This window comes from Varroa destructor, unplaced genomic scaffold, assembly GCF_002443255.2.
Source record: "Varroa destructor unplaced genomic scaffold, Vdes_3.0 BEIS01000001.1, whole genome shotgun sequence".
Lineage (NCBI taxonomy): Eukaryota > Metazoa > Arthropoda > Arachnida > Mesostigmata > Varroidae > Varroa > Varroa destructor.
The window spans coordinates 22,100,609-22,116,565 of record NW_019211454.1 but is presented as its reverse complement, the minus strand read 5'-3'; the positions used below and the strand labels follow the sequence as shown (position 1 = coordinate 22,116,565).

General features: G+C 39.8%; 1 protein-coding gene across 1 annotated transcript in view; it reads right to left on the bottom strand.

Annotated features, from left to right (window-relative positions):
• The window catches only part of LOC111251450 (uncharacterized), a 35,919-nt gene extending 21,645 nt beyond the window's left edge, over nucleotides 1-14,274 (bottom strand). The window contains exons 1-4 of the mRNA XM_022808028.2: nucleotides 14,150-14,274; nucleotides 13,005-13,258; nucleotides 12,594-12,806; nucleotides 3,938-4,162 (exon numbers count right to left, since the gene is read on the bottom strand). Of these exons, the coding sequence (XP_022663763.2) occupies nucleotides 3,938-4,162; nucleotides 12,594-12,806; nucleotides 13,005-13,202 (636 nt within the window). The 5' untranslated portion in view covers nucleotides 13,203-13,258; nucleotides 14,150-14,274. The remainder of the gene's footprint in view (nucleotides 1-3,937; nucleotides 4,163-12,593; nucleotides 12,807-13,004; nucleotides 13,259-14,149) is intronic.
• Nucleotides 14,275-15,957: the final 1,683 nt, after the last annotated feature.

Here is a 15,957-nt window from a genome sequence, read left to right as displayed (position 1 = left end):
TACGAGCAGCGCTTAAAATAACAATGCTGAGAACTTTTTGCATTGATAAAACTGTTTCTTGATATAAATTAGTCCAGATTCTGATTTATCTGCACATCTTTGCTGATCGCACTCATTAATTCGCAGTACATTTCGTGCACTATATGTATTCTTCTCAAATAGAACCGTGCTTCGTTGCGGCAGGACGCCAACGGCATATAGTGGTACTATGTGTGTCATACACTGAGGATTTCAGTCCAGTGTCCTATTTGCTTCCTCACACCTTTCATTACCTGGTCTCCTGTTGGAGAAAGACACACCTGGTCACTGGTAGAGCAAATTGGTAAGAACGAAGATAGTGCGGAAGTGGAACATCTTCCTAAGTATTTGAGCGAAAACCCTGGTCCAAGGTTAGATATCCTGGCTAGGGAAACAGGAATAACAGGAACATATTCAAAGCGATGCAATTCCTTGTATGGAGTATGGAAACAATCAGAAAGCCTCAATTCTAATCACAATACAGATTATATCGAAACGAATCTGTACCATTACTCGAGCAACATTTATACACGGAAGGTCATTGTAGTTGGTATAGGACGAGATGCGATATTGGATGATCTGTCTTAAGAACACGTAAATCATCTATCAACGCATTGTTACATGATAAATGTGATGAAACACAAAAGAAGGCCAGCCAGTTATATCGATAGATGATATTGTTTTATGCCAGCGAATGAAAAATGCGGTAGTCTTCTTAGTCCTGCGGGCCTAATCAATTGCTGTCTATATTGAAATAGTAATAATGGTGCATTTTTTGGGAAACCAACATGTAGTGTCAATGTTCGTCAGCTTATTCGCCGGCAGGAATTAAACTCCTTATTTACTCTTTATTCTACCCGATACAAACTGTTCTCTCTTTAAAAACATGTTCTTTGTGCCTACGGCAATCGTACAGTTGCCAAATTGTGGGTCTTCGTTGTTAAAATGCCTGTTACGGTCTAGCGTATTATTTATGCGCGCTGTTGTTGCAATTCGCAGTTTCAATAGAGGGGAAGATTTATCTTAAGCTCGAAGCGTATACGGTTACCTCTTTTGTCTTATATACATTTGAATCTATCATGGAATTTTAGTGCCAGCGAATATGTATAAAAGGTGTTGAACAAACGCCTACACAATTCTAATAACTATAACTCCAGCTTTAATTGGCATATGATAAATATTGAAATTGTACAAGAATCTACATAAAATATATAACTTCTCCCGTATGTTGAAAATGATTATTGTCCTGGTTAATACACTATGATAACGGCAGGCTGTTGGCCTATAAACTTTAACGACGTTTAATTGTAGCGCACGTGCCCTCGGATTTTAACGGAAAACTTTATTTTTAAGATGTCTCCTTAAGAAAAAGCCCGATGGTATCAGGTCTGGAAAACAGGCAGGGTACTCCATAAGACCTACTCATTTAATCTACTTGTGTGGAAAATTCTCATCAAGATATGTTTTTACATTAAGGCGACGGTTGACGGATGCCCCGTCTCGTTAGAATTGAGTGTGTCTTTCCCGCGTTAGTACAACAGATTTAGCTTGCAACGTCCTAAAATGCAATAAATGTTTGATGCCAAGCTCACGATTTGATTGGCTCACAGACCGTTGGGTTGCTTCGTTGTGCTCTTTCTCGGCTAGTAGAGTTTGGTTATTTTTTCGGTATGAACATCCTAAGCAGTTCCAGCCGTTTCATTCTGAGTCACACTGTTAGATGCGCCAAAAATTTCCTGCGATATCGTTTTTTATTTCTGTTACTTTTTTTACACGCTCAATGGCATGATAAAGTAAAATTTCTGTGTTCAAAAATTAATCTTGGTGCATTTATTATGCCGAATTAATTACACCCTAAAAAAAATCTTCAAAATGTTCTGATTCGTTGAACAGTGTGCGGAGACGACTCCTTGTAATAGTTCGCAGTATCCATATATAGCAATGTGTGAAAGGGTTCTGCTCCCCTTACGTCCACTTGCTAAGGACTAGAAAATTTTGCATAAATTAAATTATTGAGTGTTATCTAAATCACTCATTATACTATGGCTTTTATGGACATCTCGAGTGAATTAGGGCAAAATATTGAAGAGGAGGGGATGGGGACTGAATGGAAACCTAGTATAATATCAGCACTATATATCATTTCGTGTAGACAAAATCAATTTCATTAAAAAAGAGTCTTATTACTCGACTAGGCGTCAATCATCACTCTAGTAACTAAACCCGTTCCTAAATGAAAACCTTCCCCCTGACGAGAAATAAGGGAGTTCCATTGGACCACTTATTATACAATTAAATGCTGTGTTTCTATTTCACTTTCCAGTTTATCTTCGCTTGACGAATAGATTTTGAAAGTGTTTGATCCAGTTTCGGTGTCGATAGTCTTTGCGAAGGAATTTCACATCCACCACCTGTATGCGAGGAAATTTCGATAACGATCACTTTTTTCAAATCTCTAAGGAATAATACAAAAGACGTAAAACGTCATGGGAGATAGAAAAAAAAAACTGATAGATGTATTTTATGCACCATATATTTATATGCCGTGCACATATTCAAAATGCATGCTGTTTATCACCTTAAGGCCATTCGATTTCGTGAACTATCCGCCTAACCCTGTACTCGAAAGATACTAACCTTTAAGTGAAACGCTGCTCCCCTTGCTTACAGAGTTTATGACAGAATTCACTGACGAGAAAGGTTCAAATTGCCTGCATAGATGATTTACTGGGGTGCTTATTTAGGTTTTTTGTTGAAGCCTTTGCATGAAGCCGTCGGTGATTGCAAAAAAACTATAAAATACGTACGGTAATTGCTCCTCCCGCAAACGGGCTTGAATATGTTACTAAATTTTATAACGGCTTGGTGATAAAGTAAAAGAGACAGAATAGTAACCGCCCCTGGTGGCATAAGGCGAAAGATACGTGACGACGTCGTTCTCTTTTTAGGACACACCATGAAAGCTACAGGAACATGAGTATTGGCTAACAAAATCGAAAGTGTCTGCATTCAATTTAGGCGTCAATTTACAGCCCGTTTTTCACAGTATTCACAACACGCAGTAAACACAGTTTTATTAAAAGCATTCGTTAAAAGGGTTTCGTCTTGTTTGTTGTCCAGCATTACTATATACACATAGAAAGCCGTTCTAAAGCTGCCAAAGTCAATCTTGATGGACATCTTGGTCATGTTTAGCATAAAGTACTAATTCGGTAGGATTCGTAGGCGACTTAAATTATTAACTTAAACTATTAAGTATTAACTTAAATGTGCTTTTATTATTGTATGGCTTCAGGTATAAGTTTTTATTTGATTTTGAAGTGTCACTGACTAGAGCAGATTTTATATTTTAGGTGTCTTTTGTGGCCTGGCAATTATGGTAGTGAGACCAAGTTAAATGCATCCTAACTTCTATGGGAACAGAATCCTTCGCAGATTACTTAATTAAGCAATCAACTATGATGAGATATATAACAAGGATTACGTTATTTCAGCATAATGATTATTATGCTCCTTGATTTCCAAAAATGTATTTACTTTGGTGAAATGGCTCGTCGTTCACCTTCGACGTTGGCAAACATACAAAATTAAAGTGCAATTCCATAGTCTCGAACCTAAATATACCCCCCTATACATAGTTTTATATATTAGTGCAAGCGCCAAGCTTTAGAATAGATTAAAATACAAAAGAGCCGAATTGACAATTTAACAGTTTTTTAAGTGAATAAGAACAGACAAGCAAAACTATAGAAGCCCTGCATATATATAATATAGATACATGAAAGCTTATCAAAGAGTATCATTTTGCATGTCGGCTTGCAATCCAGTGCACAGTATGCGAGTGAACCTTCAACAGAGGTAAGGTAAAAGCAATTCTACTTAGGTAAGTATATAACTGAGAGGTTATCCCACCGCTTACCGATATTCTGCTCTGAATGGCTGCCACCCATTCGTCAGCCTCATGTCGTGTTTGAGCGGCAAGTTGCAGCTGACTGGGGGTGTTCTGGGGCCGAAGAGGGATGATAGGATCAAAGAAACCTTGTGGCCCTGACGTTCCCTGAAGGTTTCCGAGAGAACCCGTGGAGGCTGTTGGGGTGCGACTTGGCCGCGGAACTGCCAGTGCTTCTCGTCGGGCTATCGGATTCTGTAATTAAAGCAGTACCAACATCAGTAAAAGTAGAATTACGAACTTGCCGTATAATAGAATAACATAGGTAAATAGATGTATTCTATAAGAATACGTTAATAAACAGCTTACGACTCGATGTAGAGGAAATACAACCAAGCAGCGTAGCGTTCGCATCCCAATGGAGTTATTCTGCGAATTTCGCTGCTTATAACGTCATAGCCCATTCATCGTTATAAGACTGATCAACTCGTACGATCACAAATCATTTTTATGTACTGTACAATGAACAGCGTGTGTACGTTAAATAACTTGAATAAGGGCCTTCTATTCGATGATCGAATCAATTTCCTAAACTTAATTTTTGAGATGATAGCGTTGCAACAAGCAGAGCGCTATAGTCGTGTCAGCTCGAAACAGTTTATACCAATAATACACCATCTCTTGAAGTGAACAAGTTAGACGGACCTGCTGTCAACACTTTGCTAATCAATAAGGCATACAAATTTGGATCTTACATTGGGTTCTTATGCACGACTAAAGATGCTTTTGTAATAGCCGGACACAATTTTGGCGGCAGGGTGGATTCATGTTCGTCACGATATCCACAAAATGCGTCAGCTCAGTGTTTACAATAACGCGCATCCAATATCTATTTTTTTTTTAATTATTTCAAGCTACAGCGGTCCCTCTGAAAGGGCAAGTTCAGTTTGCCTCTGTGTGGCAATGACACGACAATCGTAGCTTAAGTCACTAGGCGGAGTACAACGATAACACGCGACGCTTTGCATCATGAGTTTCTTCTTATTTGGAGTTAAAGGCGTATGCTATATAAAAAGATCCTATGGCTTAGCAACTGCATTGAGCCTGTCTTCAGTAGTGGTCGACAATCTACGATTCAGTTTATTACGATATTTATTTTACTAAAAATGTTCGATAATTTCGAGTTTCAATACTCGTGATGGCGTTGCGTCTACGACATCACATTCGTTTCGATTCTAAATTCGTACAAAAGAGATTTTTTTCGATAAGAGCCTTCATTTCATTCAAGACATTCGTAGACGATCTATATTTATAAACTACGTAGCAAAAGTAGGTCGCGAATCAGACCTTTAAACGTAAATATACACTCGCAACAGCAGAGACTCGTGAGACATTCTAAACCACTTCAGACCTTCCTAGCCACCATTACTAATTCGTGTTAATAGCTTAGTTCGAACATCCGTTATTAAAGATTTCCTCAAAAGGTCGCTTTCTTCGGCATCTTTTACTAATCAGGTCGCAGTAAGTGAGCCTGAATTGGCGTTCTTCTAATAGTACCTAAGAGAACGGTTGCTAAGGCAGAAGACCTATTTCTTTTGTGTATTTACCTTATACTCAACATAGTGTACGACCTATTTCTTAACGTCTTCATAAATTGGCTGCTGCAAACATTTTATTAGGTGACAGGTTTCGTAAAAACATAAAATTGGACCCATGCTGCGTCCAATTAATGATCTGTGACGATTAGACACTTACTTAGGTTTGTATATGCGTGTATCTGACGCCCCATCTTCGAGCATCCTGGAATCAGATATATGGAATACCTGCAGACGATTTGGGAGTGACAGCTAGAATTGCGCTCTCCAAATGCGTTGCAATTCTAAACTCCCGGAACGAGCTCTATTTGCTAGCACTGAAGCTCTTCAGGATCGCGTACCATTCCCTACTCTCTTACAGAAGCTTATTGCTCGTGGCGCAATGAAGACCAACGTGAGCAAACTACCGGAGTGAACTATAATGATATTTTCAATGGTCAGACCTAACAACTTCAAGCTAATATTAGGAACTCAATTAATCCACGAGAAACTTAACGGGGCTAAGGTTAACAGAGCAACAGTGCAACCCTGTGGCTGATTAAACGAAGGGTGATGGTTGAAGATACTCTTCATTGTTAGACAAACGTATGACCATAAAAGAGTTCTGTCAATTTTATGAATATAGAAGCTTTTCAATTCAATTAAACTAGATTTTTTTTGCTTTAGACTAAAGATCTTCCTTACTGTCTATTGTCAAGCCTTTTGCTTTTATATACCTCAGCTACATTGACGACGTACATGCTTCGATTAATATGTGTCCCTTTTGAAAGGTTTATGTACAAACGAAAACAACGAAGACGGTAGATGGTCCAACGTATTAGGTTAACGTACCAAACACTAACCGCATAAATGAAAATGACGCTATCTTCTAGCGATGGGGCATTTTGCGGCACTTTTTCGTATTCAAGATGCACTTGTCTTTTCCGAAATCTGAGATTTCCCATTCGGATAAAGTCATTTAAAATTTTAGCCAACAGATTACTATGAGTTGCGATACAAATCGAATAATTCACAGATATCTGTTTCATCTTGACCGCCGATTGTTTTCGATAACGAAAGACCCCGAAGCGCAAATTTTGAAAACGAATTTCATAGAGAAACTCTAGAGAAAGTGAATGGTGAATCTCAAAGGCGGTAAATGTTAACACTCTCGTTCGCGTGTAGAAAATACAATGCCTGTGTGGCCTAATGGATGCCACACGATCTGAGCGAGAATTAGTTGCAGGGACGTTCAATTCCCTTTGCCATCACATTACAATAGTGAGCTAATTTCGATTTGTGATCTAAGATGAATTCATCACATCGATAGACAACTGAACCGGCGGCATATCATCCACAGAGCTGCAACAGTGTATGGGGTCTGTTTGGTGGCTAGATTTTGTGTACGACAGTTCTATGAGTACTGGCTCATCGATTAATAATTAGAGTGAATGATGAAAAAACCAATAAATAAATTAACTAGCCAACATTAGTAGGCAAAGATAAAGCAGTCCTACAGTACGACAACGCTCGAATTCATGCAGCAAGAATGGCGGTAGCAAAAACGCACCGACTACCATTTCATTCTTCAGTCTTCCGACAACATCTTAATAGTAACTTTATTCAAACTTCAACATATATCGAAATCGCTTTTCGGGCTTCCTTGACAGATAGGTGAATAAATTACAGCAGGCAACCTAATAATAATGATGCATACCTCGATTCAAAATGAAACAACTAAGTTTATAAAAAGTTCAAATAGTTCAGGTTCATTATGTGACGTTTCAAGTTAATGATTAAAAATGTATACATTGAAATGACAATACGAAAGACAATTGCAGAATCATGTTCCAAAGCACAGTTTTAGAACATTCGCTCCGATATAAAGATTTGCCAATGCACCTATGCAGGCTAATACGTAATATTCTTTAGCAAAGTAGAGACCAGGATTTATCTCTACATGAAGATTAGATATTAACAGGTTCGTAGGCGTGGATTATATAGGTGATTTGATTGCTTGAATAATTTGCACGTTTTTGTAATTACTAAGATTTTATTATTACTACAAATTCACTCAATATAATCGCGACTTCGTAAATCCAAATCAACGAAGGCATTGTCTGATTTAAATGTTAATACTTACGCTCTGAAACTACCACCCACAATCTATTTGGCAACCATATTCCAAAGCACATTCAGGGATAGCGTGCTATTCTAAAATGAACACGCTCTTTAAGAATGTTCTTGATTTTTTTCAATATGTTTAGTCCTGTTAAACCTAAAACTTGGACCCATACCTCTACAATTATTAAGAAATATGATTATCTGACGAAGAATAGCATCCGTTTGGGGCAAGTAAACTTCAGCCTTGAACTTCAGTGTGAATGCCCCGTCAATTCTTTATGGCGCTCTAATTAAACGATTTAGTGCTCATGATAAATGATCGTAGAACTTTAATCACCGATGTTCCAATCTTATGACTTTTTTAGCTTTGAAATGAACGCAAATTAAGGATGGGCATTAGACATTCCGTTCTTAGATAAAGAACAGGGTCTATATGATTAGTGCTTTCCCTCCAATTTGAGTCTTGTAAATATAATAAATGCCCAACATAGAAAATTACGAGACAGATTACCTCATTTTATAAGGAGACCGTTACCAGTATGGCAGAGGTGATCTTATTTGAATGTGTATAATTTTCTTTCTTTGGGAATTTTAAACTAGTTTCTTTTGTAAATTTGTCCACGGCCTTTTTTTTGTTTGTAGAAAGCCCCTATAATACCATGTGGCAAGCCCGAAACTAGAACTGCAAATTTCGCTAAAGGTACATCGAACATATCACATTTCGGATGAATGGATTATTATTGATGCCCGCGCCAATTTGAAATGTGAAGAAGTTGTAAACAACCGTAAAGCATAAAAAGCTCAACATGAAATAGTTTATGGTGAAATCGGAACATTGCGAAAAGAAGGAGCGTCGAGTGCACCACTGATTGGTAATACCGGAGCTAAACATCCCGTCAGAGGTCGCTTTTATTTTTTTGAAAGAGATTAGAGAAGAGCGTGGGTGGCTTCCATAAAATCTACTCAAGCTAGGCTTATCACAGCAAGCAACCTGTTGTTTCATCAAGTCCACCACCATGAATTCTACCAGTAAAAATAGAATAGAAAACAGCCACATCTTCGGTGCTCCAGGTGAAAATAGTTCGTGATATTTAAATCCAATGGGAATTCTACTTTTGTCATACGCTGACGGTTTGGAGAACGCTAATGATTTTCTATCATTTTTCGCTTCTCTAAAGCACAGTGACGAAAAAACGACGGGCCAAGAATAGGAAATGGAACATTCGATCAGTAAACTGAGTTTATCTACCTGGCAGTGTCAACCAGCTAATTTATTTAACTAGCCTCTTTATTCATGATGGATAGCCGTAAAGGGGAATCTACGAGCATACGAGCCTTTGCCGAATACAAAACGAGTAGTTCTGTTACTGAGAAACCTATGCTGTCGTCTTCCTTTCTACCAAGCAGATTCTGTAGTCGAGAGCGTAATTCATAATTTTCTATATGACATCTACAAGGCTAATTCTCCGTTCACCGGTTAGGTGGTTCAAATGTGAAGCTGAAGCCAATGACCACGAAAAGAATCCCAGCTTATTGTTGAACCAGCCTAACGCTAACGGTACGTTCTTACAGTGTTTGCGCTAAATAAAGCCTTTGGTTGACCACAAAGTTTGGAGTCTATGCAGTTCATTGTTACGCGATTTTCTTAAGCCGATTGATTTTCTCTTATCGAGCCAATGCAACAAAGCTTACGTATATATGCCCACACTTTCGTGGCAAGTCTTAAGCTCTTATATATGTATTTATACATCTATTATACAATAATAGATGGATTATATGTTGTGTCGTAATATAGGACAAATAAGCCAATGGAGTAATTACAGTCCTAACTTTCCGCAAGCCTTCCAAGCATGAGTAGAACGAATGGTGATTCCGCTGAAAGCAAAGGGAAAGGGAACTACATAGTGAAGTTAGTAACTGCGAAGACGATTCTTCTATTGCACTTATTTGTCTACCCACCTGATAATCCCTGCCTCCATTGACTATGGTGAAACTGTGCAGTCTGCGGAGAAAGTACGACCGCTGCTACTGTTATTGCCGTTGGCTAAACTTTTAAAGTGCATTCAGGTAGTTAACCTGGCGAGCCACTGTAGCGTGCAGTTTCCTCTTTCGGTAGATTAGTCTGTTACCCGGTTTTTTCTTGGACGTTTGTCACTTCGCAACACTTTTCAGCGTCGTCGTAGTCATTACGTTGCAGTTCTATGATAGCTAAATGCGTCTCTTCTAGGCCTACAATGTTCTTATGTTTCAACCGCAGGCCTATCTGTTCATGGTCTGAAGCCCTTGCCTGATCTGGTGACCCACACAAATGACCGTACACTTATGTTCGTCCTTTTTGGTCGCGTCTAACTTGAACAATAACAGCAACGACAGAAAAAAGAACTCCTGTTATTGCTACCGCATGCAAATGAGTGCAGGTATTTCTGCGTTTAGGCACCTTCTAACCGCGCGACATAGCGTATCCATTTTTGCTTCCGCTCCTGCTATAGCTACTCGTCGGGGATACCGCTGAAACTACTGTTTCCGTTGATATTAATGCTGTTATGGCTTACTACTGCTTTCGCCGCTGTTTTCGATAGACTCGTCACTTTCGTCTTCATCGCTGCTACTGCTGCTGTTGTTGGTTCTTCGTCCCGTTATTGTTTTTGTTGTACAATAGATAATAATGGTGGTGCCAGCTTAACAGGTGGCCAGGAAACATCGTTGAGGAGGACGTGTTGTTTTCCGTCGCCACCGGAAGCCACCGGAAGCCACCGGCGGGAAACCGCGAGGCTGAGCGCGCGCTATTACGCTCGCACCTCGCATCATATCCGGCGGTCTTCATCGTAGTAACAGCAATCTAAGTCTGAGTTGCAACCGCTGCTGCCACCGTCGTCGCTGCAGTCGCTTTTGTTGAACTGAAGTAACCTTCTCATAATTCCGCAGTCGACAACTCGACAGGTACGGAAACGTCTACCTACGAATGCTTACAAATACAACTACTGTTCCACTATTCCACTTCGTGTTATTATTTCCATTTTGACAACTTCGGTAAGTTAGGGTACTTCTACGACTGGTCCACTACGACTGCTCTCCTAACTACAAGAAATTCTACAGTTCCTGTTGCAACTACTTTTGTTAATGTAAACCGCAAGACAAACAACGGACGGACGGTCGTCAAGTTAGCGAGTCGGCGGGCCGGCGTTCCCGTTCGGCAAGCGACCATCATCCATTGGCACTATGACCACAATTACTATTACAGCTTCCACTGCTGCGGTAACGGTAACAGCCTCTCATCTGCTACCGAAAGGGATGTTGCAACAATACATCCTGTGGACACGCTACTGGACCTGGCTGGCCTCCTGCTGCTGCTAAGTTGACCGTACTAAATATGTGGAAGAGGCGTCTGAATGTCGGTGGCTGGGTAGTTCAGATAGAGACAGAGGTGGTTCTGGGTTAGTTTGCACCCACACCGGCCCTTCGAAAACTATCGGAGCAGAGCGCAGGCCAAATATAGCAAACGGCCGACGTTCGTTTGCTGTCGTTCAAATTTAGCGGTGCTCTGCACTGGGGACAGGACAAAAGTGTCAATGGCTGTGCTAGTCAATGGGGATACAGTCAATGCGAGTGTTGTGGGAAACGCGGGCCACGGGAAAGGGCTGGCCTGCGGTGGTGGCGGCGGCGGCGGCGACAGCAGCAGCAGCGCCTGGGAAGGCCGCGGAAAAAGCCTACCACGAGTGGAGAGGGAGTTGAGGAAGAATCTACGTGAAGAAGCGATCCCCCGCCCCAACCCCAGAAATGATCGTAGCGGCATACCTTCCAAAGTCCCCGCGATTGTGCTGCCGCCGTCCGACGACCCAGTCTGCTTGCCAGCTGTCCCGCCTGCACTATGTTTCACCTTGGTTCTAGCTTTGGAATTGAAACAGGGTCTTGCTGTGAACAGAATAGAGAGAAAACTTTTTCGTTGCTGCGACGGCAAATATGAACCCCACTTCGAGTCCGCCCACAGAATGCCGGCAAATGGGGAAAATGAGATTATAGCTACTCTTTGTTAACCTGCCTGCTGATCCGCTGAGAATAACTAGGTCTATTGGGAAGTGAGACGGAGAAAACTGGCAACTTGTGTCTTGTACTTCCACAATTTTCAACTATATAAATAATGCCGAACTGCGCTATTTCCAATTTAGCGATGTGTTGATTTATTTGCAAAGATCAGAAAACCTATATTCAGATGTCTATCGTATTCAGATGTATATCGTATTAATTTTGTCCACAGCGTATTTACAACGATAGCCCCTAGCGCAGCTGTTCGTTAGATACGACGTTGACATTCGAAAACGATACGCTTCTTCTGTTGCTTACGTTAAGCTGTTATATCGACTGGCTGGTATAGAAATTTGTGAAATGAAAAGAATCAATATAATTAGCTCCTTTTTTCTATGATTACATCAATTTATCTATATTCTCATTGTTCATTCTGCTCCCTGTTGGTGTCTAACTCGTATCAGCTGATTAATATCATTCGTTTTATATATTAAACTTCGCTTGTTGTGAACTGCACGGAAGCCTCATCGTGAACATAAGCACCCACCGACAGGACGTTGGATGGCCGAAGTGGAACCAGACTGTCAATCAGATGTCCTGCAGTAACATCGATTGCTTTATATATCACGATATCTTCTTGGGTAGTTTTATTCGAATTTCGTAGATTATTCACGAACTCCTGATGATTTACTCGAGTATATTTTGATGATGCAAAATTAATGCAATGAGCGGTAAATATGTTGCTCCTTTTAAAACCATCAAATTGGAATAACGGCTAAATCTCTCCTAAACGATTCTCCATAATAAAAAAGGATGCATTTTTTAGTACCGTTGAGGGCTTATCTTCGATTGGCTCTAATGGCTTACAAAGATAAAATGCGACATTCGCATTTATCAAAACTATTCTAGAGAACATAAACAAGCTATGATAGATAGAAAAAAAGACGCATGAAAAATTCACTTACAATAACAGCAAAGGGAAAGAGCTGTTGGTCGGGCATTTGGGCCTTAAACTGGCAAGGGCTTTGCAGGCGCACCTGGGTCAGCGTGGAGATGTTCACTGAGATGCCAGGCAGGGGATCGAGTATATTGTGGTACGCGTCCAAGTGTTTCGAATACACCGCCACATACAACCGGAACCATTCGTAGTCGTCCGAAAGAACGAATAAGAAGCCGTCCTAAAGCCAAATCAAATGCGTATCACATAAACCTCCTAACCAGAAAGAGGTCTGCCCAAATACACAGGTTTCGTCACCCATAATGCTAAATTGAGAGAAAGCTTAATTTTTGTACGTTTCTCTAGGTGGCTAAGAAATGTTCTAATCATGCATATTTGAGTTGAGATAAATATTGTTATGAAATAAAATTTCTTAAACCTTAAGTGGCAGCTCCTTTCGGTACGTATGAGAGGACGGCAGATCTGTGAGGGAATCTCTGGATTCGGTAAATTCGTACTCCATCTCCTCCGTGCATTCTTCAATGAAGCTTAGCTGAGATGCGTCGAATGCAAGGTCGCCTCCACTGGACACTCGCTTGCAGATAGGTTCGTCCTCCGCACCAGTTAACAACATCATTGTCGTGGTTGTAGCCAGCCCGGTGTCGTCAACCTCCGCAACTAGCGAAGACTCTCCTGTAGGAGGCAGAAACAGCAAAGAATACGACTTCAAGTAATTGGGTAAATTGCGCGCCTGGTTTGTATAACATAACGAACAAGTCTCTACCTGGTGCGCCAGTGAGCGTGCAAATGGTTCTTTTTACCAGCAAGCATTCATACTGTCACCGGTAGCGGCAGAACTTCAATGTACTATTGAGTCCGAAGGTGCTCTTACATTGTCACTTTAAAACAATGTGCAATCAGCGTTACTAAATAAGTAACTGAAAGATAAAGAGCACGGTTCGATAGAACTTTTCCGATGATAAATAAAAATACGAACTTAGCGGTCTGGTGGCCTTTAGGCATCATGAGGCAGAAGCGACAGTACCTCTACAAATATCGTGACCAAACAAAGGCTGTAGTATACCGGCTCGAAAAAATTATGTAAAATCACAACCTGAAAAAATTTGATTTAATCAAGTTTCGACATTTCGTTAGAATCAAATGATGAACTGGCAGATCTCGTCGTCCCTGAGGTTTAAAACGATTTACTTATTTTCATTTCCTAACTATCGGTTTCCGTCAAAAGTGGCGGCATCTTGTGGTTCTTTTAGAAACGAATGCTGTTCGCCAAACTGGAAGCTCTTGTTGTTTTGAAGATAAAGATCTAGCAATTAAAGGTAAATCAATGTTAATTTTAATGAAGAATTACTTAGCTATTCCAAGTCCACTTAGCTGACTCTCATCGACTTAACGGAGGTCATTCATGGTATAATCTCGACGCCAGCGTTGTCGACAATTTCGAATAGGGAACGTATTTTCAATCAATTTGTTTGCATTTCCATTTCAATGACTCTCCCATGTCAAAGAGTTTGCAGATGACACAACCCTTCCACTCGAAGCTAACAGGGACAGAAGAACAATTACCGGAATTAATACTGAGCGTAAGTGAAACCCAACTGGCCGTTACCCAGTCCTCTCAGTGTATCGAAGACGGCAAAATCGTCCTGGATAATTCATCCTCAGTCTTCTGATGGTTAGCAGGTGTTTAGTGTCTGCCACTGCAGGAAAAAATATAGCGAACGGACAGTTAGACAAAGGCGGCAATTGCATGTTTGTTCTTGTCAGCGTTTATTTATCGTCATCTTTTGTTGGATCTTCTTTCGTAGAGAAGCGTTAGGTCGTTCAAAAGTCGCTGCAGATTAAGCTATGGAAACTTTTGTTGATGAGGTTGAAAGTGTTAAAGCCACAACTCACTTTATGGCGTTGATTGCAGTGATAGCCAACGTCTTGAAATGTTTGTTTATGATGGGTATTATAATTGATTGGGTCTGGGTCACTAAAGCTGAAACTCTATTTTACGATAATTACCCAATAAGGGCAAAATAAAAAAATAACATTTTATTGTTACCAGTCTGCTGAGTTTCAAAGCGAGTTTTGAAGACGGGTGCTTCCTCATGAGTTACGACAAATACAGCCTGTATTCCAAATAAATAAAAATTGTGACTCTATCGACGAGCCATAAGAAAACGCTGTATTCTATAGCAACATGTCATATAATAACATAAGATAAGTTATATTTGTAAAACAAATTATATATCGAGGAAGATTATTTAATTAGCGAATCGAATATTTTATAAACGTAAATATAAAAAAGTTACGAGTAATATAACACGCAGTACTTCAAACGAAGAAACAAATACAGATCAAGGATACATCGATAATAAGTATCCTTATATAATTCAAAGAAGATTTGAGTCAGACTAATTATGTTACCTAATTAAGCTGCTAGGTATGGATAGATTAGGAACGAGAACGTTTATGTAGTCGATAGGGTATCACGTTAAAGATAGATATACTTTTCCAAAAACATTAGGATCGAATAAAGTTTACCAATTTACCATTGCTCGTAACTCGGCCACATTTAGCAAATTCAGGTAATAGTTAAGGAATGGCTAATGATAAAAAAAGAATATCTCTCATGTATAAAATGAGTCCAATTTACAGATTTTTCACGGTTTCACATAAGAATGTTTATCGAACCATGTTAGTAAATGAGGCCTGATATGGCTTTCGACGATCGTTATGCTTACGCCAAGCGTGAATTCGACTTTATTTTAAAAATCAGTTAGATATCATCTATGCACCATTTGCAAATCAATTCTGAAATTAAATATGAGATAGAATTAAATTTCAACGATATGGCTGATTTGACATCTATGTGTTGCACATACAAAAGAAACCAAAGACAAACTTCCTATTTTTCGAGATGTATTTGCCTCTAGCTAGCTAGCTTTCGCTGCAAAAACAAGCGACGAATTCTGCTTGATTAGATGGATCTGTTTCAAGGCATCTGACCTGAGTAGCCTGAGAACTTGAAGTTGCAGGTCTTTTTGTGAAATCAATGTAACTTCATGACGTGTACAGTTGTTCAAAAAAAAAAAGACAACTGATACATTGTCGTCGCGCAATTCCTATCAGACTCTTACTGCTTTGAAGTTCAACGCAGATTTCTTATCTACCTTAAAATCTAGTTTCTCCTACAATTACCGCACAACAGCTTCGCTCCAACAACTTTGAAAGGGGCAAATACGCATGTCGCAATGAAGTTTTATCAAGAGACAAAGTTCTCAGATTTTTGTGAACAGTATCAGGCTGGCCGCTACACTGGATGACTAATTATGATTGGATCTGTATGTAAGACAACAGGAAAACGTTGCTAGACTAGTTTAGTC